The 25,980-nt window shown below is 41.2% G+C and overlaps 1 protein-coding gene and 1 long non-coding RNA gene across 2 annotated transcripts; both read right to left on the bottom strand.

Moving 5' to 3' along the window:
- Positions 1-7,599: 7,599 nt before the first annotated feature.
- Positions 7,600-18,754, bottom strand: LOC145557833 (uncharacterized). The gene is made up of 5 exons (XM_081619017.1): positions 18,496-18,754; positions 9,879-9,944; positions 9,640-9,795; positions 9,013-9,123; positions 7,600-7,725 (listed from the first exon to the last, which is right to left on the bottom strand). Exons 1-5 carry the CDS (start codon positions 18,499-18,501, stop codon positions 7,600-7,602), a joined length of 465 nt encoding a protein of 154 aa, XP_081475143.1. The 5' UTR covers positions 18,502-18,754.
- Positions 18,755-20,298: 1,544 nt separating this feature from the next.
- On the bottom strand, positions 20,299-22,075 carry LOC145559994 (uncharacterized). Its single transcript, XR_014093066.1, has 3 exons — positions 21,522-22,075; positions 21,180-21,294; positions 20,299-20,361 (listed from the first exon to the last, which is right to left on the bottom strand). It is a non-coding gene; the product is annotated as an uncharacterized LOC145559994 (long non-coding RNA).
- Between the last annotated feature and the right edge of the window lie 3,905 nt (positions 22,076-25,980).

Raw genomic sequence — 25,980 nt, 5'->3', positions numbered from 1 at the left:
AAACGGCCACTCACAACCTTGGAGTCTTCTAGACGAATGCTCAAATGGGCGATTAAAATGCAAGGATTAGAAATCACTTACGAACCAAGGAAGGCAATAAAGGGACAAGCATTCGCTGACTTTATTGTCGAAATGACAAGGCCGGTTGTTCCGGACAATACAGACCAGGTTTGGAAAGTGTATGTGGATGGGAGCTCCACTGTGAACGGCTGTGGTGCGGGGATTATCTGTCAATCTCCTGAAGGAGATAAGTACAAATACGCACTACGGTTCAAGTTTCAGGTCTCTAATAATGAGGCCGAGTATGAGGCCCTGCTGGCCGGCATCCGGTATTGCAAGGCGGCAGGGGCGAAGAAGATATCCGCCTGCTCTGATTCTCAACTGGTCGTACTCCAAGTTAATGGAACGTACGAGGCCACTCATCCGGCCATGATAAAATATTTGCAGGCGGTCAAGAGTGAAGTTGGGTCACTTGAAGAATTTCATCTAACTCAAGTGCCCAGGTCTTCAAACAATCAGGCGGATGCTCTGTCCAAGTTGGCATCATCCGCCTCCTGTGAAACGCCTCGGTCAGTTTTCTGGGAGGTCATGGAAAAAAGAAGTATATCTGAGGAAGACCCCATTGGAATTCTTGACCGAAGCTCAACCTGGATGGACAGCATCCGGGCCTATCTTGCAGACGGCACGCTCCCTGACTCACCACGGGAGGCGGCTGTTCTAAAAAAACGAGCAGCTAACTTCGAGTTGCGACAAGGAGAACTCTTCAGGGCTGGCTTTTTGAAACCCCTGTTGAAGTGTGTTACCCCTGAAAAGGGGAAGGAAGTCCTCGAAGAGTTGCATTCGGGATTCTGCGCCTCCCATATAGGCGGCAGATCCCTCACAGCCAAGGCCAGGCGGCTTTACTTTTGGCCAACTCTGGAGTCGAATGCCATGGAAATGGTAAAAAAATGTGACAAGTGCCAAAAGTTTGGCAAGCTCATCCATCGTCCGGCTACAGACCTGACGGCCATCCACAGCCCAATACCCTTTGCCAAATGGGGCATGGACATTCTGGGGCCATATACAACTGCACCAGGTGGCAAGCGCTATATATTGGTGGCTGTGGATTACTTTACCAAGTGGGTAGAGGCTGAGGCAGTCAAAAACATCAAGACTAAAGACGTCATTTCCTTTATCTGGAGGAACATAATCACTCGTTTCGGGGTGCCCATGTCTATGGTTTTTGACAATGGTCCTCAATTTGAGACGCCTCAACTCAAGACTTGGCTGGGAGACCAGAGGATCTCAAGCTTCTTCGCATCAGTCGGCCGGCCGCAAGCAAATGGCCAGGTCGAAGCCTTCAACAAGTTAATCTCAGACGGGATTAAAAAGAAAATTGAGCGGGCTGGTGGCCTTTGGGCGGATGAATTACCACACATCCTTTGGTCCATCAGAACGACTGCTAAAGGGGCAACGGGAGAAACCCCATTCCTAATGGTGTATGGTGCAGAAGCTGTTCTGCCCATTGAGCACTATGAGCCGACCCTTCGAATCATGTTGTATGATGAAGAGGCGAATTGGAAGGCCATGCGCCTAGAATTGGACTCACTTCCAGAGCGCAGGGGCAATGCTGCCTTGCGTCATGAGATATACCGTCTGAGAATGACTCGGGCTTACAACAAAAGAGTACACAAGCGTCCTCTCAAAGTGGGGGACTTTGTGCTACGGAAAATAGAGGCAGTCGGTAGGGCGAATGAACAGGGAAAGCTAACCCCAAATTGGGAAGGCCCCTACCGAATCTATGAGGAGGTAAGAGAAGGCACCTACCGCCTGGAAGAACCAGACGGCAGGCAGCTGCCCAGAACTTGGAATGTAGACAACTTGAAAAAGTACTACTTCTAAGTACGAATGTAAAGACCTCAATTTGGTAATCTCAAGTTTTGATAATGAGAATATGCCTTCATTTCCCAACTTATCTTTTTATTTAAGTTTTTTAAGTGTCGCCTGTACCAAATACAGACGGCCAATATGTTTAGAAAGCGTCTGCCCCAACAGCAGACGCCCCAATCCCTCTGAAGGAGCCGATTGTTTTAGAACAGTCGTTCCTACGAAATTCATCAAGTTTACACCAACACTTGACGAATATTTACTTAATCATTTAAGAGGCCTAAGGCCAGATAAAATCATGATGAGGCCCATGGCCGGATGTTAATAAACAAAAAGAGACCGAATGGTCACAGTCTGCTCCAACATGAGTATGACCGTTTGCTCCAACATGAGTCAGATAACCGGCGACGTCCATTCGGGCGAATTCGTCGAGGAGAAGCATCTCCCATTTGGGTGGCACATTGCTCTACGAATATATCAAGCGGCCCTACCGAATGCTAAGGCAGCATTCGCAGTCATTTGTTTTAATCGAAAGTGAAATCTAAAAGACCTGAATTTTCTATCTGTTCTAGCGCAGTTCAGAAATGGTCACTGTTTCATAAGTAGAGGCTAAGCGAGGCATAAAGCCGGATGCGCCTGTTATTGCTCAGGGGCAAAACAGGCGGAATATTTGATTAATATACAAGTTAAGTTAACTGCTTAGCACTTATTGAGGCTATTGGCCGGATGACGCCTGATCCTTGCCTATGGGGCAAGACAGGCGGACAATTATTTTTAAAGAAAATTGGTTAAGTTACAAACTTAGCATTTTATCTCAAAGAGGCCTATGGCCGGAGGCGCTTGTTTTTGCTTATGGGGCAGAACAGGCGGAGGTTTACCCTTAGCAAATTAGCTAAGTTGGAAATTTGAGTTAGTTCAAGCAAATGGCCGAATGAACACTTATGTTTGTCAATTCTGGATGGACGTCTGCCGCGTGGTTTGGGGCAATCACCATAGTGATTGATTGACTTAGAAACCATGCATACTCTTCTAAGTATCAAAAATTTCTAAGTCAATCAATCCAATAAACCGAAACCACTCGACATCCGTCCAGGGGCAAGAACGTTCGCATGGTATACAAGTTATAATACTTAGCCAAAAACATGCAATGAAAAATTCAAAATGCAAAGGACAACAATATGGATAACTTCAGCCAAATGGCCGAATGATTCAAATTAAAAAGACCAATCGTCACCAGACGATTGGTTAAGATTGTTATCTGGAAAAGCCAGAAAGATTGTCAAATTACCCGACCCCTTGGTCGGTAAAGATACAAATACTTGGCACGCAGGCCGGAAAAGAAAAGTACATGGCCATTCGGCCGCAGAAAAGCATAAAAGCTTAAGTGATCAGGGGAGAGCCTCTTCAGTGGCAGCCGGCCTGTCGTCCTTCGGCTGCTCTTCATCCTTTTTCTCTTGCTCCTCCGCCTGATCCTCCTCCTCGCCACCAGAGGACGACTCCCCAAAAGAGTCGGACCCAGAACTTTCCTCGGCCTCAGCATTCTCAGCCTCTTCAATAAGGCGAGCGTCGAATGCTTTGCTGGCTTCGTCAAATTTGGATTTCCAAATCTGATAGTCCGAGTCCGTCTGTACAGCCGCCCAAGTGTCCCGCATGATGGCTTCATAATTGCTCATCATTTGCTTAACAAGAGCCTCTCTCTCTTGATCAGCCACGGACTCAAACTTGGACTTCAGCTGATGCTCCTAGTTGCTGAGGCGCTGCTCCAGGCGGCCCACCTTCTGCTTGGCTCTCTCGGCCTCTTCTTTGGCATCTTGAAGAGGCTCGAGCTTCTCCTTAAGAGTTGTAATCTCTTTCTTAAGGGAAGTGATGCGCAGGCGGGCCGAGTCCAGGTCCTTCTTCACCTGCATATTGGCTTCCGCCTGCGAATACATCATATCAAGCGTCAGATACTCATTCTGAGCAATATCAAATTGAGCTCGATCCAAGGCGGACTCGGCCTGAGCTTTAGCGACTGTTACCTCTTTGGATTTCTCCTTGAGGGGTTGCTTGAGCCCTTGGACGCGCAGCATGGCCTGCAAAAGAGCCGAATGGTTAAAACCAGGCGGAAAAAAAAAAATAAAATTGCTTGAGCTAAGACTCATACCTCGCAGAGGTTCCCCAAGATGCCATCCAAGTCAAGGGTGCCGACTCCTCTGACAGACGCCTTGTCGTCAGGATCAACCGCCCTCAGCATGGACTTGGCCATCTGGACTACAGTCGGCCTCTGCACAGGAACTGAGAAGGAAAGAAAGTTAGAAAAATAACTTAAGTACATCTAAATGGAAGAACAATAGAGGCGAATGGGTTTTACCGTCGTCCTTCTGTTCCTCCTCTCTCCCCAGGCTCCTCTTCTCTCCTGCTGAGCCGACAGCAGTGGTGGGTTTCTTGAAGCCACCCTTCAATGCCCTCTGGGCATCCGGTTTGCTGATCTCCTTTTCAGCTTCGAGAGAAGAGGCGTCTGGGCCCTTCTTGGGCTTATGAGCAACGTGCTTCCGGCCGCCCTTGCCGGATGCGCTCACATCACCCGCCCTAGTCTTTTGGATTTTAGGGTCGGATGGTTTTGAAGGAGATTTGGAAGGCGCACCCTACATCAATACAAGACAAACGCAAGTTAGAAATCATTCGGGCAAGTTAAATATTGGCCAAGAATGAAAGTATAACAATTTCCTACCTTGGAGGTGCCGCCAGTTCTCTGCTCATCCACTTTGGTGTGAGTGGTTGCTTCTGCCCTGTTTAGGACATTCGACCTGTATCGAGCAGCAGATACAGCCGGTTTCCTTGTGGCCGAGAGCTTCTCCATTGCTTTGTCTGCAAAAATGAACAAGTGTTAGCACCATTAAACAGGTACTGAAAAGCAAAAGTAAATTGCATATAAAACAGACGGCCGACTACCTCTCGGCATTTCAGAACTTAGCCCACAAGCGGCTAAGAATGTCCCTTCTTCAAACCACTTGTACAAAGGGAGATAGCATTGAGGGGTGACCTCCTTCTCCCCCTCATCATTCGTCCACACGGACACGGTAAACAACCCCGCGTCCATGATCTCCTCCTTTGTCCGCCTGGGAATAGGCGGCAATGCGCTCCTGCCTGCTAGGAGAGGTGGATCCTTATTCCACCTGTTATACTTTTGGTTCAGGCGGCTGTCGGCAGACTTGACTATGTAAAACTTAGTCCTCCAGTCTTTCCACTTGTTCTCTTTGCCAACCGCCATCATGTACCCCTTGCAAGTGGTCAAGGTGTACCAGCCCTCGCCGCCCCTAGCAGGCGCCCTGCTCAGATAGTGCATGTGGGCGAACGCTTCAAAGCTCGCCTCCACCTGCAGCATCTCACAGGCGGCAACGTACCCCAGAATATTGATCCAGGAGTTGGGTACAAGTTGCCAGATACCCAGTTGGTATCTGTCCAAGATCCTCTCCACGGCCGGATGGAGAGGGAAGCGGAGGCCAGCCTGGAAGGCCGCTTCATAGCAGCCGAATGCTTTGTCTTGATAGCTGGCCAGGCTCGGCCAGGTTATGGTGTCGCCCTCGTTAGGGATCGACAAAGTGTAGCCATAGCCTAGGACGACCTTGCGCCTAAAATAGGCAAGGCCGGATGCCATGGCGCTCCGCCTGCCTGGCGGAACATGCTGATAGTAGGGGGCTCTCTCCAAGCGCCTGGAAGCGCTCGGCTCGGCCTAGCTTTCCCCCCTATCCACTGCCAGGGACTCTCTGGCAGAATCTATTTTTGATCTAGCCTCCTCTGAAGTTACGAAGGCATTCTCTAAAGAAGATGACGAGGCCGACTCGTCATCAGAGCTCTCATCAGAGCTAGGGGACCGCCGACTGGTGCCAACGGGGTCCTCCCCTAGACTCTCTTCCGGCGCCTGTCCAGAAGGCCCGGGTTGATATTCTTCATCCACCTCCCCCAGGATTCCATCACTGGGAGTTCCACTAGATGTGGGCGAATGGTAATAGGTGGGGGTAGGAGGAAGATAGGAAGGGCTGTCAGGGTGTTCCGACAGCTCATTTCGAGGCACTCTTATTGAGCCGTCTGAATAAACAGTCGACCCATCTGAATGGTAGAAAACTCCATCGGAGCTACACTGCCTTGTTGTTCTTTTGATTCTGGCCATAGTGTCCTGCACAGACACGGAAACGGTCGGATTCGGAGAAGTTCGCAAAGCAGGGTCTTTGGCCAAGCATTCGACACTGCTAGTTCTAGATTCAGCCGTCCCCGGTGACCGGCTGATCACTATCCTACGCCGTGCCGCATGCAATTGGGGAGCCATTTTTTCGAAAACAAAGAAAAAACTGAAGAGTAAAAAGAGAAAAAAAACAGGCGTTACCTTAGAAGAAGGGAGAAAGACGCCTGGTTGATTTAAGAACAGTCGGACTGTTGGCCGAGTGTCGAATGCTTGAAAAACGCTTAGGGAATTTTGAGATTCTTTAAGTCAAAAAGTCCAAGATTCTCCAGAGATTCGCCAAGGTGTGAATCCAAGGGGGGTCAAACCTCACTATTTATAGGGGGGTAAAACCCTAATTTTTTCCCTCCAGTAATTTTTGAATCTGACCACTCAGATACTAACACCTGTCACAGGAGTCACGTGCAATGCACGTGACCCCTGTGAGGGGCAAATGATTTGGGTATTTTATACCCGGCCAGGTGGCCCAATCAGAAAGCGCCACGTGTCCTCCGTATAGGTGCCATTTGGACCTATGGAATGATGACACGTGGAGGGTGGACTCTTCTCCGTCCTACGTGGACTGAAGGTCCATCAGGGACCATTTAGGTGGCGACACGTGTCACTCAGGCATTGGCCCTGGGATGGCGGCCTTCTAAGGCCCAAATCCCGAGGCACCGCAAAACGGCGTGACCTAATTCCTAGGTCACCAGATCCTAGGAAGGCACACTCTTCAAAAGGACCCTATAAATAGGGACATTATGTCATTTATGACAAAAAAAAGAGAAAATTTGGACACGCAATACGAGACAATACGTCACTTATCACACTTTACCTGAGCTTGGAATCCAAGCAGATAACTTTACTTCCGCACGTTTTATTTCCGAACGTTTGCTGACTTAATCTTCGGAGGCGGACCCCCAACCATCCGGAGGTCCGTTTGCTTTGCAGGTACAGGCGTCCTCAGTTGAATCCAGTTTCAGTGTTGTAACTCTCCCGAGGGACAAAAACCCCCGAAACAACTAGTACCAATGTTTGATACTCGACACTCTGATATGGATATGAACACTGGACATTTCCTGTATTCAAATAAAAACATGCATAGTTTCCCTAATATAATCGAGTCTAATACCTGGGCATATACTCATGTCCAACATCACTAATTGATCAGATTAACATAAATGCAAATTGAAGTAGGCACAATATCTTTTCACAATATGCAATGAATTATGTTTTGGGACACTGCATGTTCTTGAAACATAATGCACCGTTGACAAGATAATTATAAGATAATTTTTTATAATTATATAACAGGATATTATATTCTCCATTCTGATTGACATCATCTTAACAATATTATCCTGCAACCCACCATTCATCATCCAACTATATCATATGAAGTATAATTTATAATTGAGAATTTTATGGATGCAGTATGGCTCCTGACTGAGCTATGGTTGGTTGAAGATATATTTAGCCTTACCCCAACCTTATTTTTTTTTTTTTAAAAAAAGAGAGTGAACATGAAAAAGAATTTAAAAAGATGAAAGACTAAATATGAGACTAAGACACTTTAGAGCTACAGCATGAAGCACAAGGGTAGTAGTGAAGAGAATGATTACATAGTCTTGCATTTTCAGTCCTGCTTGCTTTTTAAGAACCTGTAAACAAACGATGAAAGCATAAATAGTTCATCCATTGCACTCAATAAAATGAAAACATTCAACTACCTTAATGTGTGGTGCTATCACCCTTCAAAATAAAAAATAAAAATAATAAAAAAATGTGTAGTGCTATCAACTTTCTACGCCATTATGTGTGAAACACTCAGTCTTCTACATAAATCCTACTTTTATCATGCCTGTCCCTAACCAAGTCACAATGAAATTCTTTGATAAAGTTTCTAAATAATCATCAAGTCGTCAACTAATAGCTTTCTAAGTTAGCCAAACAAACTGATATTATCTTTGGTCAGATTAAGATACCTAGAAAGAAAAAAAAATACACATCTAAAAAACATTCAATTCCTATAATAAGTAGCACCAGCATAAAATTGTGATCTGCCAACAAACTAGTAACAGTTGTTATTTATGCTTTACACCCTGTTTTTTAGAAGATAAAACAGAGTTCTTCCCTAAATTAATGCTTCACAATCCTTAACCGAAGCATTTTTCAACAACTATACAGTGAACTAAATTGTATTAATCCAACTGTGAAAGTAACGTATGTTAAACACTACCCTAGGGCCTAGGGGTACATATTCCAATAATTTTCAAGTAGAAAGTCTTGAGGTTCATGGTACCAGTCGAAAGCTTTTTAAGGAACTCATCGTGATATTTTCACGGAACATTCTGGAACCGCTATAGCCAAACAAAATCCAGGATATTTAACACTTGATGGAAATATAGACCTGTGGTCCAACATTTAATGAGGTACCCCTTGTCTTAATTTCACTGTCCAATTTTTTTTTTAATGAATCTTTTCTTGATTGAATACATCGTTACCAACTGCCAAAGAAAACCAAGTAACAAGCTAACACCATCATGGTGATTATTGGATAAAACAAATACTTCCTCCGCTTAATTACTAGTTTGCTTGCCTTTTCACAGTTTTTAATGCACAACTTTGATTACCAATTCTTTAACTATGTATATTACTATATTAAGATTTGAGAGCTATAGTCAAAATTTCTAACCATTAATCAACGTACCATAACAAATTCTTTAACTAGTTTGATTACTATATTACAAATAGATTTGAGAGCTATAGTCAAAATTTACAAAGTTTGACACCCGAAAGGAAAATGTTGCAAATAACAGGGGGTAGTTATTCTAACCATTAATCAACGTACCATAACAAATAACTATATTTACTATCAAAGGAAAGATACGCAGGAACTAGACATGTATTGCAGCAGCAAGTGAAGAATAAAATTGCTGTTAACAGACATAAAAGTTAAGGAAGATCTCAGCCAAAAGACATACTGAAATAATCATATCATCTCTGCTTGTCGAAACCCCATTAAGATGCTTGCCAATAGAGTCGGCTACACATAATGCCTGTAAGTAGAAGTGGCATAAGAGTGTTGCAAAATCAAGACAAACATTTACCAGGCAACAGAAAATCAATTAATTTGAGTCGATGTCAGGAGGATAACTCAAGATGCTACTTTGTCTTGATCCAGTTGGTTGTCTCTACTTTACAACTAAGTTTTCAGTCCGGTGATTCTAATTACATAGCAGCCTTGCAAACAACCCTTAGGCTATCCTATTGGTTATATGAAAAGAGAGACTTATAGGAAGGAACTGTAAGACCACTGTTAGACGAAACTCTTAAGAAGACAAAAATGTTGATCAGCAAAGGGGAAGACATCAGTTTGAACACTATTTTTTGGTGCAAAAACAAAACACTTCCATCAGATTCACATGGGAACAGTATCTACCATATATTTTCTTGTCTTTTTAAAAGAGGATTGCAGTAGTATTAGGGGTCTAGGTGAATGGAAGGCGCCAGGGGGGGGGGGGGGGGGGGGTGAACAGCTTGTAGGGATAATATTCTTATAACAAGATTTATACCTGAACTTCAATAAGAAAAGTTCGAGAGCCATCAATGATTACAGCAACAACAATTCCAGCTAAATGGTCTGATTCTGAATGCTCCTCACTCATGAACATTTCACTAGGATTCAAAACAGCTTGCAGTCCAGATTCTGCCATTTCAAATACTCCCAGCTGCATCAGAAGTGAGATTTGAGAGCATAAGTATCTCAAGTAGGGGGTAGGGCATAGTCAACAGTGAGATAATATCATAATACCTCATCAGTAGACCCAAAGCGGTTTTTCACTGAACGAAGTAAGCGGTAAGTTGAATGCTTTTCCCCCTGAAACTCGGGTGATATCACCACATCATTAGATGCAGAAAAGTAGGCTACTATATTATTTGATGGTATATCACAAAAAATAAAACACTCTGTTCTAAGAAGTATTGTCAAACTAGTCACATTTAGAAAAGGCAAAAGCATACGTTAAAACCTTGCATAGTTGCATGATTTGCCTCTAACAATAATTTGTTAGTATCTTTCTCTCTCTCTCTCTCAGTTAGGGGGGGGGGGGGGGGGGGGGGGCGGGGGATGGATGTTTAAAAGTTCCTTAAACAAGCGAATTGAATTACAATTTAACAAGTGGTGATGTGTGGTCATATGGGGATCCTTATACAGCATTACACATGTAAAATCAGCCTTCTACAACATTCTTAATACTTTAAAAAAGCCTTGAATAACAACATTACACAATTAAAATCAGCCTCCAGTGACAAATCAGTGTGAAACCTGTTGAATCCTTAACAAGTTCCTTACGCTTGCAAATGGAATAACAGTGTAACAGGTGGCTTTGCAAATGGGAACTTATTTTCCACAATATATATGTGACGACGAATGAAAATTTTCTTAGATGAGAAGAATAACATTTGTAGGTGCCGTGCAGGGATCCTTATACATGGTGAATAAGTAAGCTCCAGTTGAAACATGTAGTAAGTGATGCAATAACACAACCGACAGTGTCATTTAAACTCAGTATTTTAAGGCCTTATACGCTCTAAGCAGATGCATTAAATGGACTTTTAAAGTCATGAAACAAGATGTGGATAACTGAATATGTGTTTTTTCCTTTGTTCTCAAGGATCAGTATGGGAAGAGAAAGAGAAACAAATACCACGATCAACATATAACTGTCTCATTAAACAAACCTGTGGCCAGTGGCGGAGCCACCTTTTTTGTTGGGTCACGTGACCCAACAAAAAAAAAAGAGCCATTAAATATTAAACATTGCATTAAATAACCACAAGTGCTCATTAGTCTAGTGGTTAAGGCCTCACTCCTCTATATTGTGGTCACAAGATCAAAGCCCACCAGCAGCATTTCCTTTATTTTTTGCTTTCTTGTTTTCCCTTTTTTTTCCGCTTCTTTTTTTTTTTTTTTTTTTTTTTTTTTTTTGACAAAAGAAACTAACAAAACATTAAAAAACATAAAACAATAACTCCCTGCAGCGAGCTGCACCAGCTAGAGAATGCGCCTCATCCACAGTAGATATAGAAACCTTGTAAATGGAGCATGCCACAAAAGAGGACAAAATACACCGGATTTCATCAACAATCCAAGTAACCAAGATATCCACCTTACTCGAAGCCGACAGCAACTGAATCATAGCTAAACAGTCACTGAAAATTCTAACCTTAGTGAACCCTTTTTTGACGAACATGTTGAAGACCCCAGAGACAAGCTAACAATTCAGAATGAAGAGCAGAACTAGCCATACAAGCCCTAGCCCCACCCCCCAAAACCTGGGACGAAATGGGATCCTGAAAACACCAACCAGCCCCCGCACGGGAAGAACCCGAATCCCAAGCACCATCACAAAAGAACAAGACATCATATATCTCCGAGGGAGCACCCTGCAAAATATAAGCCCGAGGACAAGGGGAAAAACCAGGAGGAGAGGAGACCAATACATTGTCCAGTTGGCGAGCTTTTTCGCTTCAAGTGCTCCAGGACGAGGGTAAATCAATAATAGTATACGGAGAATACACTTCCGAGCGGAATCTGGCCCCATTCTTAGTAAGCCAAATTGCCCAGCAAAGGCCAAAGAGCTTATCTAAATAAGTCCAGTTTTTAGAAGCAGCAGACTGCATAATAATCCCTGCAAACCAAGACTGAAAAGGGATGTAATCGACAGGAACCGGAAGAGAGCCCCAGGAAACCAAATCCCAAATCAACTGAATAAACTGACAACCACGGAAAATATGAGCAACAGATTCAGATGCACAGCCACAGAAAATGCAAGTAGGGTCAATAGGTAGCCCCTTTAACACAAGTGAAGACGCAGTTGGGAGAGCATTATGTAAAATCTTCCAAACAAATAACTTCCATTTGGGAAGAATCGGCAAGCCCCAAAAATGCTTCCACAAAGTAGGAGGCAAATCAAAAGAAACAGACGCCAAACGGGGAGAAAGTAAGAAAGAGTAGGCAGATTTAGTAGAGAACGAGCCATCCCTAGTAAACTTCCAGTACATGAAATCATCCATTAATTGCTTGGGGCGCTCCAAACTCAAAATAGTCGAAGCAATATGTTGCGGGAAAAGATAGCGAACAAGAGAAGTCTTCCATGAAAAATCAACAGGTGATAATAACTCAGCCACAGAAGAAGGTCTTTCCGACTCAGGCAGAGAATTCCTAAAAAAGACCTCCACCCCAGGAACCCAACAGTCATTCAAAATATTAACACAAGCACAGACCGAACCCCTAGATAACACCGAACAACCAAGCAACAAACCTCTACTACCCCAAGAAGGGCGAGAGCAAGAAATACGGGGTGTAGAAGAAAGTAGATTCGGATACTTAGCCTTCAAGGTTCTGGATACCAGGAGTTGAGGGTGTTGCATCAAACGATTTGATTGCTTAGCCAAAAGAGTATCATTAAAGGAACGGAAGTTGCGAATACCAAGCCCACCTAACCCCTTAGGGAGATGTAGTAAAGTAGAAGAGGCCATAGACATACCTCTAGCATCCTTTCCAGATTTCCACCAAAACCGGGAGATCAGGGAGTCCAAGCGATCACAAACAGAAGAAGGCACCTTAAAAACCGAAAGAATATGGTTAAACGAAGCTATCAGGATAGAATTTATAATTACCAACTTAGCCGCTTGTGACATCCTAAGAGAAGCAAAAGAAGACAGGCGTTGGACCATCTTATCCACCATAAATTGAAATTCTTTGCATTTACTTCTACCAAGATCAACCGGGACACCCAAATAAGTTCCAATAGAAGCCGAGGCTTTCAAACGCATGGAGGAAGATAAAAAGTCACGGAAGTCTTCCGGCGTATTTGAGCTAAACCGGATAAATGACTTTTGAAGACTAATCATTTGTCCAGAAACTGAGCAAAATTCCTGTATTACCGAAGAAATACTCTCACAAGCCGAGGGAGTAGCCCGGAAAAACAGTAAAGCATCATCGGCGAAGAATAAATGGGACATAGAAGGAGCCTGCCTTGAAACTCGCAGGCCTTGGAACAAACCATACTTCTCATCCCGACGAAGCATAAGAGAAAAGATCTCCATGCATAGGACAAAAAGATAAGGAGAAAAAGGGTCACCTTGACGCAGACCACAATGAGGTTGAAAGGCCTGAGAGGGAACCCCGTTCACCAAAATCTGATATGAAACCGTTGAGACACACTGTTGTAGAATATGGATCCAGTATGGAGGAAAACCGAAGCGCTGAAGAGCCTCCCATAAAAAATTCCAATTAACTCGGTCATAGGCTTTATTCATATCAAGCTTTAAAGCCGCCGAGCAGAACTTCGAAGAAGAAGTCTTCATGTAGGAAAGCAGCTCATGAGCTAAAAGACTGTTATCTGCCATCAACCGACCCGGGACAAAGGCTGATTGAGAATATGAAATTAACGACGGAAGAACCCGTCTTAACCTATTTATCAAGCATTTTGCAATACATTTATAAAGAACATTGCACAAGCCAATAGGACGAAATTGGGAAGCAGCTTCCGGATGATCAACCTTGGGAAGCAGAACTAAGAATGTGCGATTCCATTCTTTCAGTAAATAGCCATGAGAAAAGAAGTACTGGATGGCTTCAACAACTTGTGAACCCACAACAGACCAATGAGACTTGAAAAAACCAGCCGTGAACCCGTCCGGACCCGGAGATTTATCGCTACCAATATGAAACATAACATCCTTAATTTCTGCAGTCGAAAACGGCCTAGAAAGAAATTGACAATCCAAGGCTGACAAGGATGGAATTTCCAAGTTCTCCCATGAGCAATTCGCCGGGGCCGAAGAAGTGTTATCACAATTATAAAGTGAAGAGAAATACTTCTGTAAAAGAGTCGAGATATCTACCTGATCCGAGCACCAAACACCATTCTCATCTTTTAAGCTCAAAATTTTATTTCTGCGACGACGAACCTGCACCGAGCGAAAAAGAAGAGCAGAATGGGATTCCCCTAAAGCATCCCATCGAGTTTTACAACGTTGTTTCCAATATAAGAAAGAAGTCTGAGCCTGAAAAAGCTTGTCTTGTCTAATTTCAAGGAATGCCCTTCTATTAGGTGCATCCAAAAGATCATTCGAACCCTGCCTAACTGTCCCCTCCAAATCCTGCCAATCAATACCCCATTGCCGCTTATGGTCAACACACCAGGAAAGAAGGATCCTTCTAAGTTTGTCCAGCTTCCGAGACACCGAGAACATACAAGAGCTCGGCGAAAAAACCGCCCAACCTGATGCAATTAAGTATGCAACATCGGGAATTCCAAGACACCAATTGTCAATTTTATAGGGGCGCTTTCTCGAACCACAAGAGCCAGATTCCTGTAAAATTACTGCTGCATGGTCTGAAAATAAAATAGGTTGATGGAAAAGAGTGGCATTAGGATTTGAATCCAGCAAATCAGAGGTAGCCAAAGCCTTGTCTAATCTTTCAAAAGTAGGGTTCAGAATCTGTCCATTTGTCCAAGTAAACCGGGGTCCAGAAAAGGGTATATCCAACAACTGAGATGATAATTTCCAATCAAAAAAAGTATGACGACTAGGGATATCCCTAGAACCACCTATCTTATCATTCAGGTATTCCACTTGATTAAAATCCCCTAGGATAACCACATTTGGCACTGAATGCAAGATAACTGAAATTTCATCCCAAACTAAATGTCTAGAAGAAAGGTGAGGCGAACCATACACAAACACTACATATTTTATTGCTTGGCCAGGAACCATTATTTTACAGAAGATAACATGGGGTGAAATAGAGATGGGAACAACTTCAACCGGGGCAAACCAAAAAACTACTAAGGCCCCACTAAGACCTAAAGCATCTGACCCACAAAAACCATCAAAACCAACTACAGACAACTTTTGGACAGCCATATCTACAGAAACAAAAGTCTCCATCACAAAAATAATATCTACAGCAAAGTTACGGACTAAGGAAGTGATATAAGGAACCTTAGGGGAGTCCGCTGCTCCAAGCCCCCGACAGTTCCAGGCTGCAATCTTCATGATCCTTTGGATGGCTCATCCTGGGGAGCCATCATACCCTTAGAATTTTGAGAACCATCCGAACTCGAACTCGAACTTGAATCACCACATTTGCGCTTCTTAAAAGGTTTGAGAAACGACATACACACTGAGTTTGCATCCGACGCGTGACCATCCTGTAGGGGACCCACTGGCGAAGCTGATCGGCGTTTGCAGGGGCAAGCCACCTTAACCCAGTTCCAAACTTTATCCCCTTTTTTAGTTAATTTCAGAGTAAGAGGTTTTTTACCCTTGGATTTTGCTACTGTTTTATTCTCAGAAGGAGTTGCCGAATCTGACTTAGGCGAAGACTGAATAGAAATTGGAGGAGAGCATTCCATCGGTACCGGATCATCAGAACCTGGACCTATACCACCAAACTCAGGGGAAACGTCTCCAGTCACCTCATCAGAATCACCCGTAGATAGAGCAAACCCCTCTGCTGAAGAATCCGCCAAGTAACCTGGATCATCTCGATTAGGTGAAGGGATAGGAGAACCAAAATATTGCGACGGATGCTGAGTCAGAACAGGGGAAGCCGACTGACGAATAGGGGGCATCACCGCAGCAGGAACTCCCGGAGAAGAACCAACCCAATTGCTGGGTCCAGCTCCAAACGGGTCTGGATACACAGGACTTGAAGGCCCAAAAGGAGGAGGCGAAAAATGGCGAAGCGCCGTCACTAAAGTCGGAGGAATAATTGCACTGCCCAAGTTCAGATAAGGGTCCGACTCCAACATATTTCGATTCATACGGGAACAAGTAGAAGTATAACACCCTAGCTAGAGTTGAACCAAAAATCTGAGCCTCCAATTCAGAATTCGATATTGGATCTAAAGGAGTTGGCCTTGTACAAACAGAAGAAGGCCTCAAAGCAGAATGCTCCATACCCAAAGAGTGAGCACGCATATTTTGAGTGATGTCCAAATCCACTAAAGTAGGAGCAGGCCCAAGAATTGAATCGGCCTGATTAATGGGCCAAGATGGACCAGTTTGAGAAGTTTCTTGACTATCCGAATCCGAAATAGAAAAGGAATAGGATTGATCTGAAATGTTAACAGGATTGCCAGGTGTCGCTCCCGCATCCCTTCCTCTGTGATTAGAATGAAAAACTTGATGAGGTAGAATAGGACCCCCACGTGCCGCTAAATTACATCTAGCCGAACAGATATGAGCTGCATGATTGACATATGGAGGAGAATTATGCCATCCACCGCGAAAATCTGCCGCTTGAGAAAACGTGAAAGGAAGGTGGGCACGTGTCCTGTTTGGCGGTAAGTCTTGCCGACCCTGGGCCTCGAACTCCGACCGTACTGCTCGGTTGACACCAAGGTTGCGCCGCCAGACCTCATCTTGTTCCCCCCTGTAAACCCCAGGAATAGAGGGTGGAAAAAGCCCTGGTAAAGAGCGTCGAGGAATGTCTCCAGGAGGAGGAGACTCCAAACTTCCAATTCCAAAAGCATCATGGTCACAAGGATGAGAATCCCCTGACATTTCCGAAGGATCCTCATCGTTATGAAAACAAAAAAAAAAAGCTCCGCAGTCCAATTTGCCGGATTGGGAATAGTACCACGAATAGCATTTGTATATAAAGGAGTATCCGTTGGACCAAATAAAACACGTGCACCCCTTTCGTGGAGCTTACGAAAGCGACGCTCCAAGTGGAAGGTGACTTCATCTTGTTCCTTAGCACACGTAGTCCGACCGTGTCCGACAAACCCACACTTTTTGCAGAATCTAAATATGCCATTGTATTTAAAACGAACCCACGTAGCACGATTATCATAGGTAGGAAAGTAACATCCCGTAATTAATGGCAAAGATAGATCAACTAATAATTTAACACGAGGCCTAGGAATTGGGAAATCACCTTGTAATTCTTCCTCCATAGTAATGTCACCGACATGTGCAAGCACCGAAGCCGCCACCCTCGGTGTCGAAAAACGAATAGGAAGACCGACCACCGTAACCCACATATCAGCAAGGTTTAGGTTGAGATTTTCTGGGACCGAGTGTCCTCGAAGACGTTGTAATACCATAAGGCTGCCTTTAAGATGAACCCAACCAATATTATCAAGGTCTGCAGCATCATCGTCATTTCTGCAGAAGAACACGAAGTAACCATCATAAGGATAAACCACCACTGATTGACGTAAGTGCCAATATCTAGAAACCAAACGTTGAACTAAATCCACCGAAAAGTCCCGAGCATCCCACAGCCGTCCTATGACACAAAAGTCCCAACAAAGGTGACTAGTTTCATACTCCAGAGGCGGATAGGGAGTAGCTCCTATTCGGTGAGGGTAGACAAAGGTGGAAGGAAAAACACGGTCACTCATAGTGAAGTAGCTTAGAAGATAAACCTAAGTCAAACCAGAGAGTGTAAGAAGGAAAATGGAACAGGGGAACTTTAAACTTGACAAAGACAGAGAGAATTTTCTCTCACTAAAACTCTTTCTCTCACTAGAACTTTCCGCTTTCTTTGTTTTTTCTTTTTTTTGCTTTCTTTTTTTGTTCCTTTCTTTGTTATTTCTTTTTTTCTTTCTTTCTTTGTTCTTTCTTTGTTTTTGGTGGAGGCATAATATAATTTTGTCAAAGATCATATACTACCTATACGGCTATATATTTTTTTTAGCACGTACTTTTAATTTATTTATTACTCTCTAATTTTGAGAACGTATTTTTGAACACGTACTATTTTGAACATATATTCTCACTAAGTAACTTGTTGATTTTTTTTTTAATTTATTACTTTCATCCCTCAAATCTTACATTCTTAGTTCCCATTAGGTAACTTGTTAAAGCTCACCATTCTAAATCTTTTTCGTAATTTTATTGGTGATTTGTCATTATCTGCCACAAATCCTCCTCTCCCACAAGATATTTTGACAAACTTTTCAATAAGTCGAATGTACAATAAAATATTGTACATCCGTTATTAAGTTACCCTAAAATGGGCAAATATTACCCTTATATGAATAAAAGTTACCCTGACATAAATATAAGTTGCGAAGTATTTATGCTTTATTAATAAAAGTAATGGCAAAATTTTTTAAAAGTGACCCTAAATTTGATAAAAGTGTCCACCGATGTACAGTAAATTACTGTACACCGGATGTATACAAAAGTTTTGGAGTGACTTTTTTTTATTAGCTTTTAGAACATATATGCATTAATTATTGATTTATATCCGGTCGATTGGTGACAGTGAGTCGGTGACCCAGCACCCATAAAATCCTGGATCAGCCACTGCCTGTGGCAGAAGAAATATGAAAACGGCAACAAAGATGATGGCACCAGTAATTTTCCATCAAAACTTAATAACACAGGGCAAAAGATACCTCCATATATAGCACAGTATCTACAATGTGCTCCGAAACACGAGGACCTGCAATGTCTCCAATCTTGGTCACATGTCCAATATGTCATTAACAGAAATATACATGTCAGGGAAACAAAAGGACCTGTAGTATTTTCACACAACATGGAAAACAGTTTAAGATGAAGATAGGCTCACTCCAAGCTAACCGCCATTAGCAGCAAGACTGATCCTGGCCAACATTTGTAATCTAATCAGGGGTCTAATGACTTACACTAGACCCTTTGTTTTCCTGTCTCTAGAGTCTAGACTCTACACATGTATCTGACATTATTTCCAGCTTGCAGTGTAGTAAAAGGACAGGGTAAGCAAAAGCTACATTAACTATAGTCCAGAAACAGGTAAGTCCCACCATGCCCTCAGAGTGAGAGGGGGAAAGAAGAATGTCATGATCAAAAGCAAGAAATTCTAGGCAATTTATATTCAGCACAGTCTAACTGCTACAATGCTACCTTTTAAGTATGTATCGAATAGTTCGAACATTTAATTGGGATTCAAGTTCAATCATACCACTCTAAAGGAAAACAAAATATAACTATAGATATCAAGGTCTAGATATGAAAACAGGTGACTGCAATTGGTCAGACAAGAGCTAGAGTGCCAGCAGGCTAAACCATTCTGCACATGAGTGATAGAGGCTATACCATTGATTTGGTGAATGCACTTATTCACATGACAATCAAATTCCCTCCTAAAACAAAGGTCAATGGCTTTACTTCTTCACATTTCTATATTCCAACAAATTCATAATCGACTAATTGTACAGCTTCATACAGGCTACAAGTATTTCAATTATCAAACAGGAGACCTTGAACTAGCATCAATGGTATGCATCTTCATGTCTAGCTTCCAGCAAAATTTGTACTTCCTCCGTTTTATATTAGATGCATCACTTTCCCTTTTGGTCAATAAATTCTCTCTATCTCTCTCATATCACATGTGTCCTTTTTATTTTTACTCCTATCTCTCTACTCTAAAAATTGCCAAGGAGTTCACAATTTTAAAACTGATGCATCTAATAAAAAACAGAGGAACTAGTAGAAATGTCAATAAAAGCTAAAGTTGCCTAGTCATGTCAAAAGAAAAGGTCTTACAACATAAAACTGAAACTAGTGGACAAAAGCTTACTTTTATCAAGATATGGAGTTCACTTCATGGATATTAACCAAGTGAAGAATGTGGGCTTTGATGGTTCCACAATTTCTTTTGATAGATTAAAAATAAAATGTTTTATACTCCAATTGTTTCATAATAAAGTGCTAGTATTCTTTTTAGGGGCGTCCCACAATGTTGTGTCTGTTTTAATATCTCTATATTTATTTTACATAAGTTTACCATAATACACCTTTTTTTGAATCAACTTTTATTTATTTTTTTTACCTTCCCCATATTATATGTCCCTACAATTTCCCAAATTTTCGTGTCACTATTTACCTTTTCACCTTCCCCATATAAAATACCCATATATCCAAAGATTCACCAAATGTCATCATTAATTTTTCCATAGAAATTAGAATATACCACTATATTTAAGAATATTACACACTCTTACTACCTTGATTACTGTGAAAATTAGGAAACATGCTACATTATGGAACATAAGGAGTATTAACCTCCTTTTTTTTGGCATCGGTTTGACTATGTAAGTGGTTAATTGGAGTTAAATATTGTGTAAGTAGGGTTTGTTGGGAATTAAAAAGCAATAGAAAAGAGATAATGGGGTACTAGATAATATCTGCCTGATGTTATTACAGTCCATACTTACCAGCAGAATAGGGATGCCGGTCTTCTTTGAAAAACGAAGCAATGCTGCCGTACAATTCTTCAACTGTCATCACAACATTAGTATCAGTAGTCTACCTACAGCTACCCAGAGTAGGGCAAATACTAATGTAACTTTAAGAAATAGTCAACCTCTTTAGCAATGCTGAATAAAAACAACGGAAATTGATTTTGGCACACCCTTATGTGAGAAGAGCATAGAAAACTATGCTCTCACATAGAGGTGTGCCAAAATCAATTCCCAAAAACAACTACATCTTCCTTACTTTTCTTATTCTTTTTTTTTTTTTGGGAGATGGGGGGGGGGGGGGGGGGGGGGAGGGATATTTAAGCTTTCAGTTCTAAGCATAGCACTATGGCAGGAGCACAAACTCTAAAGTATATAGAGCATTTTAGCATTTCAGTATCACTGTATCAGACACTTTTAGACAGCTTTATCAGCTATTAGGTAGGCTTTTTTTTTTTTTTTTTTTTTCGTTATAGCACATAAATTAATGATACTAGCATTTATGAAAAATATTGTGTCCACATGCAAACACAGAGAAACAGCATACAGCCATTGAGCCATACATTCCGCTTTCTAGCTGCCAAACTAGGAAGTGGCAAAGACAACTGAAGTTTCTGAAAAGATAGTTTATTTTGAGTAATAATAATGATGAGGTGGCAATGAAATTAGGAAAGAATTCCATTAGCATCATAGAGTATTACATGCTTCAACCTCATTTGGGGTCAATTATGGGAAAAATCAGAGGCAGCAGGACAAAAAGAGGAAGAACTTACACAATCTGGTTATTATCAGCACATTAGGTACTGAGAAGTTTCTAAAGCACATTTCTAGCTCAAGCACATACACCCAATAAATACCTGCGACATTCCTCCTGGACTTCCCGTCACTCCTTGCAAATATATAGTCTGAAATCTGAATGGAGTCGATGACCACAGCCCGTGGGCAAAGAAGTGACACCTTTTTCAAAATATCCTATAAAATGAAGTAAAATCAATCTTTTTGGACTAATGGATTTCATAGCTGTAACCCCAAAAGCAAGGTTAGAAAACACCCACTTTAACTCCAATATCAAATTATAAAATAAATAAAAATATATACTACGTACAAGGTTTATGACAAACAATAAAACTACGAGAGTCATGAAGTAAACTATAGAGATCATCATTTAAGGCTTAAAACTTAGGGAAATATAGATAAACCTCAACATCAGTGCTTGAATACAGAAACAAGTCCTCTGCATTAATGCTCAGCCGATCTGCTCTGTTTCCAATTTGCTCAATACTCTACAAACAAATATGCAACATATAATGATTGGTGCCAAAAGAAATCCTTATAGCAAGATTGATGAGCCTGTAGCTTATAAGTGCTGAAATGTTTTATTCTTTCTGTCTAGATTAGTTCATTTGGCTTTCATGAATGTTGTCATCATACTGGGAGCAAGAGCAACTTGGATATTGTAAGTGTCCCTCTTCTTCCTATTTTCCATTCATGAAACACAAGTATTATAAGCACGAAATCATGCTGTTTCGGTCTTTTCACAGACACTATCCTCTTCACCAGAGATGTAGACCACCGGCGCGCTTTCAGAATCATCATGACTTTCTGCTATTAAGGCAGCAATCTTCATTTAGAATATAGCTCGTCAGTGAAACATAAAATATTGTAATCTTCAAGAATATGGAAAGCAAGCTGTGCCAAAAATAAAAAATAAATAAAAAAAAAAAAACTAAAAAAAAATATGTAACCACAAAGAACAGGTAGGGTAAACCCCCACCCGTCCCCCCTCCCCCCCCCTCCAATCCATACAAAACGAACACAAGGATTGCTAATTTCATCATCAAAATGTCATACCTGCAATAACAGGGTGCTCTTGCCAACGCCAGGATCACCACCAACCAAAATCAGTGAACCTAGAAAGATAAGATTTGTGACTGCATTACACTAAATTACTTATCTTGTGCACAGGGAGAATACAAACCATTAATAATAAGATTATATTAGGGAGAATACAAACCATTAATAACATTTTTCATATTCTCCCTAATCTTATCTTTGTGCACAGGAAGAAAAGAGTGAACATCTTAATTATGGAGGAATACTGATAATAATTAATAACACACAATTCTTATTAGTGGGTAGCTAGATTATTCCAATTTGTCAATGGAGGAAAAGGTTAAGCCTCTTAGCCTTTCGTCACTCATAAAAACACCGTGCCTTTTGTACACACATGAATCTAACAACCATGTCCAGATCTTTCTCTCCATATCGGGGCCATCAGTTGAAGATGACAACAACAGATCTTGTGTCAAAAGTATCCCTCAATTACGCGGCAAATCTATACTTGGTTGTTTTTACAATGAATGGTTGTTTCTACGCGATGAATTGAGTAATGAAGCAAACTTTTCTATCTTTAATTTATTTACTTGTAAGACCATAAATCTCCCTCTGATGCAAGCTGCACCTCGTAGTAAGCTTTTCCAAGTCAGTGCACCCTCAAATCACCCCCTGATTGTGTGTTGATGTTGTGTTTTTATTATTTGAGCGAAATTTGCCAAAGTTTTTTGTTTTCCTGCCGCCCTGCACACCCTAACTGTACTTGGGTCTCATTACGACCATTCAGATATAGTGATGTGTTTGTCTATAACAACGTCTCTGATAAATTTTCAGATAGGACATTTACTAAAATTTTATTCCGGGAGATAGATAATGGTACAAATACACTAACCTTTGAGCAGTCGTGAATTCCTAAGCTTAACTTAGAGGCTCTGGATCTTGTCTACCCTGTAGAGTATTTGATTGAATCTTGTCAACGACTTTACCATATTTCCTTGCATTCAATCTGTGCATTTGACAGTAAAGTTACGGAAGTTAAAGTATTCGAGCTTGATTTAGACGGAAAAAACTCGAGGCAGATTAATTCTTTGGATGGCAGAGCTTTTTTCCTCGGCCTTAGTTGTTGTACTTGGTGTTGGGAACAACAAACGAACGCGCCTAAATCAGGAGGAGGTATACAGGGGGATTGTATCTACTTTTGCCATCAATCTATAAAAGATCAACAATTTTACACGTACATGTACAAACTTACTTGATAATAGTTTAATTTTATGACACTCCGGCCTTGTTCGAGCTCATTAAGGCCTAGCAGCCACCCTGTATGGCTTATTCCACGAAATCAAAGGTTAGTGTTACACGATAATCGATTAGTCGAATCTTGAATTGATGAAATTTTGCTATATATGCTGATGTTTGGATTTTAATTTTTTTTCCAGGTTATCAACAGAAAAAGAATTGAAGAAAAACGAACACCTTGAGTTGTCGCATCACCAAATGATACAGCACGAAAGCAGGGTATCTAACCTTCCTCTACACTTGATAGAGTTGATTTCAAAGCATATGCACTTATTTGATTATTGGAATTTCCGAGCAAGTTGCACATCTTTTCGATCAGTATGTCCTCCGCGTCAATGGAGAAGTCACACCAATAACGTTGTGTTCCCTATGGTCATGTTATTTACGAACAATGGTGGATCATGGGGACTAACTGATCCATGCCAGGGTACTTCATACTCGAGTACTCTCCAACTATTTCCACACCCTTTTACCCTGTTTTATTCCAAAAATGGTTGGCTCCTCACCTATTCTAATCGACGGTCTTTCCAATTTTCCAATCTCATTACTGGGGAAAAACAGGATTTGACGCGTGTGTTATTTCATATGGTATACTACAAGAGGGGGGGTGAATTGTAGTAAGTTCCTAAAGCCTAATTTTCGCGAAATATAAAACAGTTATAGTTAGGAACTTTGATGAGTGTCATTTATGGCACTCATTTGATCTCTTTTAGGATGATTTTCATTCCATTTTGTAGCTCTTTTCCTTAGTTCTTCTTAGTTTTGCTCTTTATTTCATTAGTTTGTGCTTTTCGTAGTTAATTTCCTTGTTTTGTGCATTTCTTTGTTTATTTGTTCTTTTTCCCTTTTATTTGTTTGTTTTCATTTGTTTTCAGGTTATGATCGTGTTTCCAAATATTCCCGAGCCTTCCTCTTACATTTCTCATCAAGTTGGATGCCTCGTGTTCGCTTTTGGAGCTTCAAGTTTGAAGGAACGCAAGGAGCAAGTCAAGAGATCGGTGCACGTATGCGGTGGGGGCATCATCTTTGCCACAAACCCACCAAATTATCCATTTCAAGACTACCTACCTTGGTGTTCATCATCATCCCCAAGACGAGCGCACGAGGTTGAGCTAGGACAAAGAAGGGGATGTGTGAGCTTCCACCAGGTGCGGGCGCGCACGTGCAAGGTGCGGCCGCGCACCTGGGTGGTGCGGCCGCGCATCAGCTAGGTGTGGCCGCACCTGCCTGGGTGCCCTGTTCCGTACCCTTTTTCGTGCGCCCGCACCTCCCGGGGTCTCTTTTTGGACGATCTAACCGACTCTTCTTTTGTATCTTTCTTATATATAGTATTTCCTTCTATTTTTAGAGAGAGAATCATTCAGATAACAATTAGAGAACTTTTGATATCATATTTTAGAGAGAGAAACTCTAGGTTTTTAGAGAGAGAAATTCATGGTTAATTGTTGATGATTCAAGATTTCTTCATTTCATTTGATCTTTGATCAAGTATTGTAATGATTACTCTTCTTTGATTCAATATATAGTTTGATCTTAGTTGATTTCTGTAATCCCCCATATTTTCAACTTAATTATAATTTATTTATATATTATTCTTACAAATATTTTTATGTCAGTTTCATGAAATAAATTATTTTTATGAAAAGATTTAAGTAAACTAATATGTTTATAACTAATTTACAAACAATTTTAACTTAATAGCCCAAAACCTCAAATTTTACTCCTAATCTAATTAGGAAACCCCAAGGCCCAAATAAAACCCTCAAAAACCCTCACACTTCTCCTCTCTCTCACGTAAAAAAAAAAAAAGAGAAAAGCTTTCACCTTCCTCCTCCTTCTCCCTACTTTCACGAACAGTACAAAGAAAAAAAATAAATAAAATTCCTGAAGCTGCCGCCAACGCACCACAACTCCGGCCACCGTCTGACCGTCGCGCCCCGCACAACCAGCCGCCTAGCAGTCCGCCTTTCCTCTCTTCTCCTTCCTCTTGTTTTCTCTTCCTTTATTTTCTTGTTATTTTGATTAAAGCTTCAATTTTTATTTGATTTCAATTATAAAATTATTGTTATTAGGCTTTAATAGTATGTATAAATTACAAAAGATTATAAATTTATGGGTTTTGTATGTCTAAATTATTAAATAAAATTTCAGATTTTGTATTTTGTATATTTTAGGGTTTAAAGCATTGATTTTTCATGTTTTAGGGCTTGATAACATGTTAATCAAACTATCTAACCATACTATGTTTAAATTACATTAAAGTATAATTATTCTAATCATATATAAATTTTCAGATTTATTAAAGTTTCAATTTTTATGAACAAGTGGTGTTAATTTCATGTTTTTATGCTTCTAAACCTATAAAAGAATTATTGTGAGTATTTTGTGATTGAAAAAGCTTTGAACTTTAAATTCTAACTTTAAAAATAATTTTCAGATTTCATACCTTTTATTTTGAAGCCTCTAATTGCATTGAATTGATATATTCTTGGGTTTTTAACACACTATTTGCTATATAATGACTATTTC

This window comes from Chenopodium album, chromosome 9, assembly GCF_948465745.1.
Source record: "Chenopodium album chromosome 9, dcCheAlbu1.1, whole genome shotgun sequence".
Classification (NCBI taxonomy): domain Eukaryota; kingdom Viridiplantae; phylum Streptophyta; class Magnoliopsida; order Caryophyllales; family Amaranthaceae; genus Chenopodium; species Chenopodium album.
Note: the sequence above shows the minus strand (reverse complement) of the source record. Positions and strands in the feature narration are given on the sequence as shown.

Excerpts from the sequence above, each read along its gene's own strand:
- LOC145557833 (XM_081619017.1), bottom strand. Across the intron at positions 9,796-9,878 it reads GCTTTGGGTCTACTGATGAG|CTGGGAGTATTTGAAATGGC; the intron begins GTATTATGATAT and ends CTTCTGATGCAG. Across the intron at positions 9,124-9,639 it reads CTTTTCTTATTGAAGTTCAG|GCATTATGTGTAGCCGACTC; the intron begins GTATAAATCTTG and ends TTCTACTTACAG.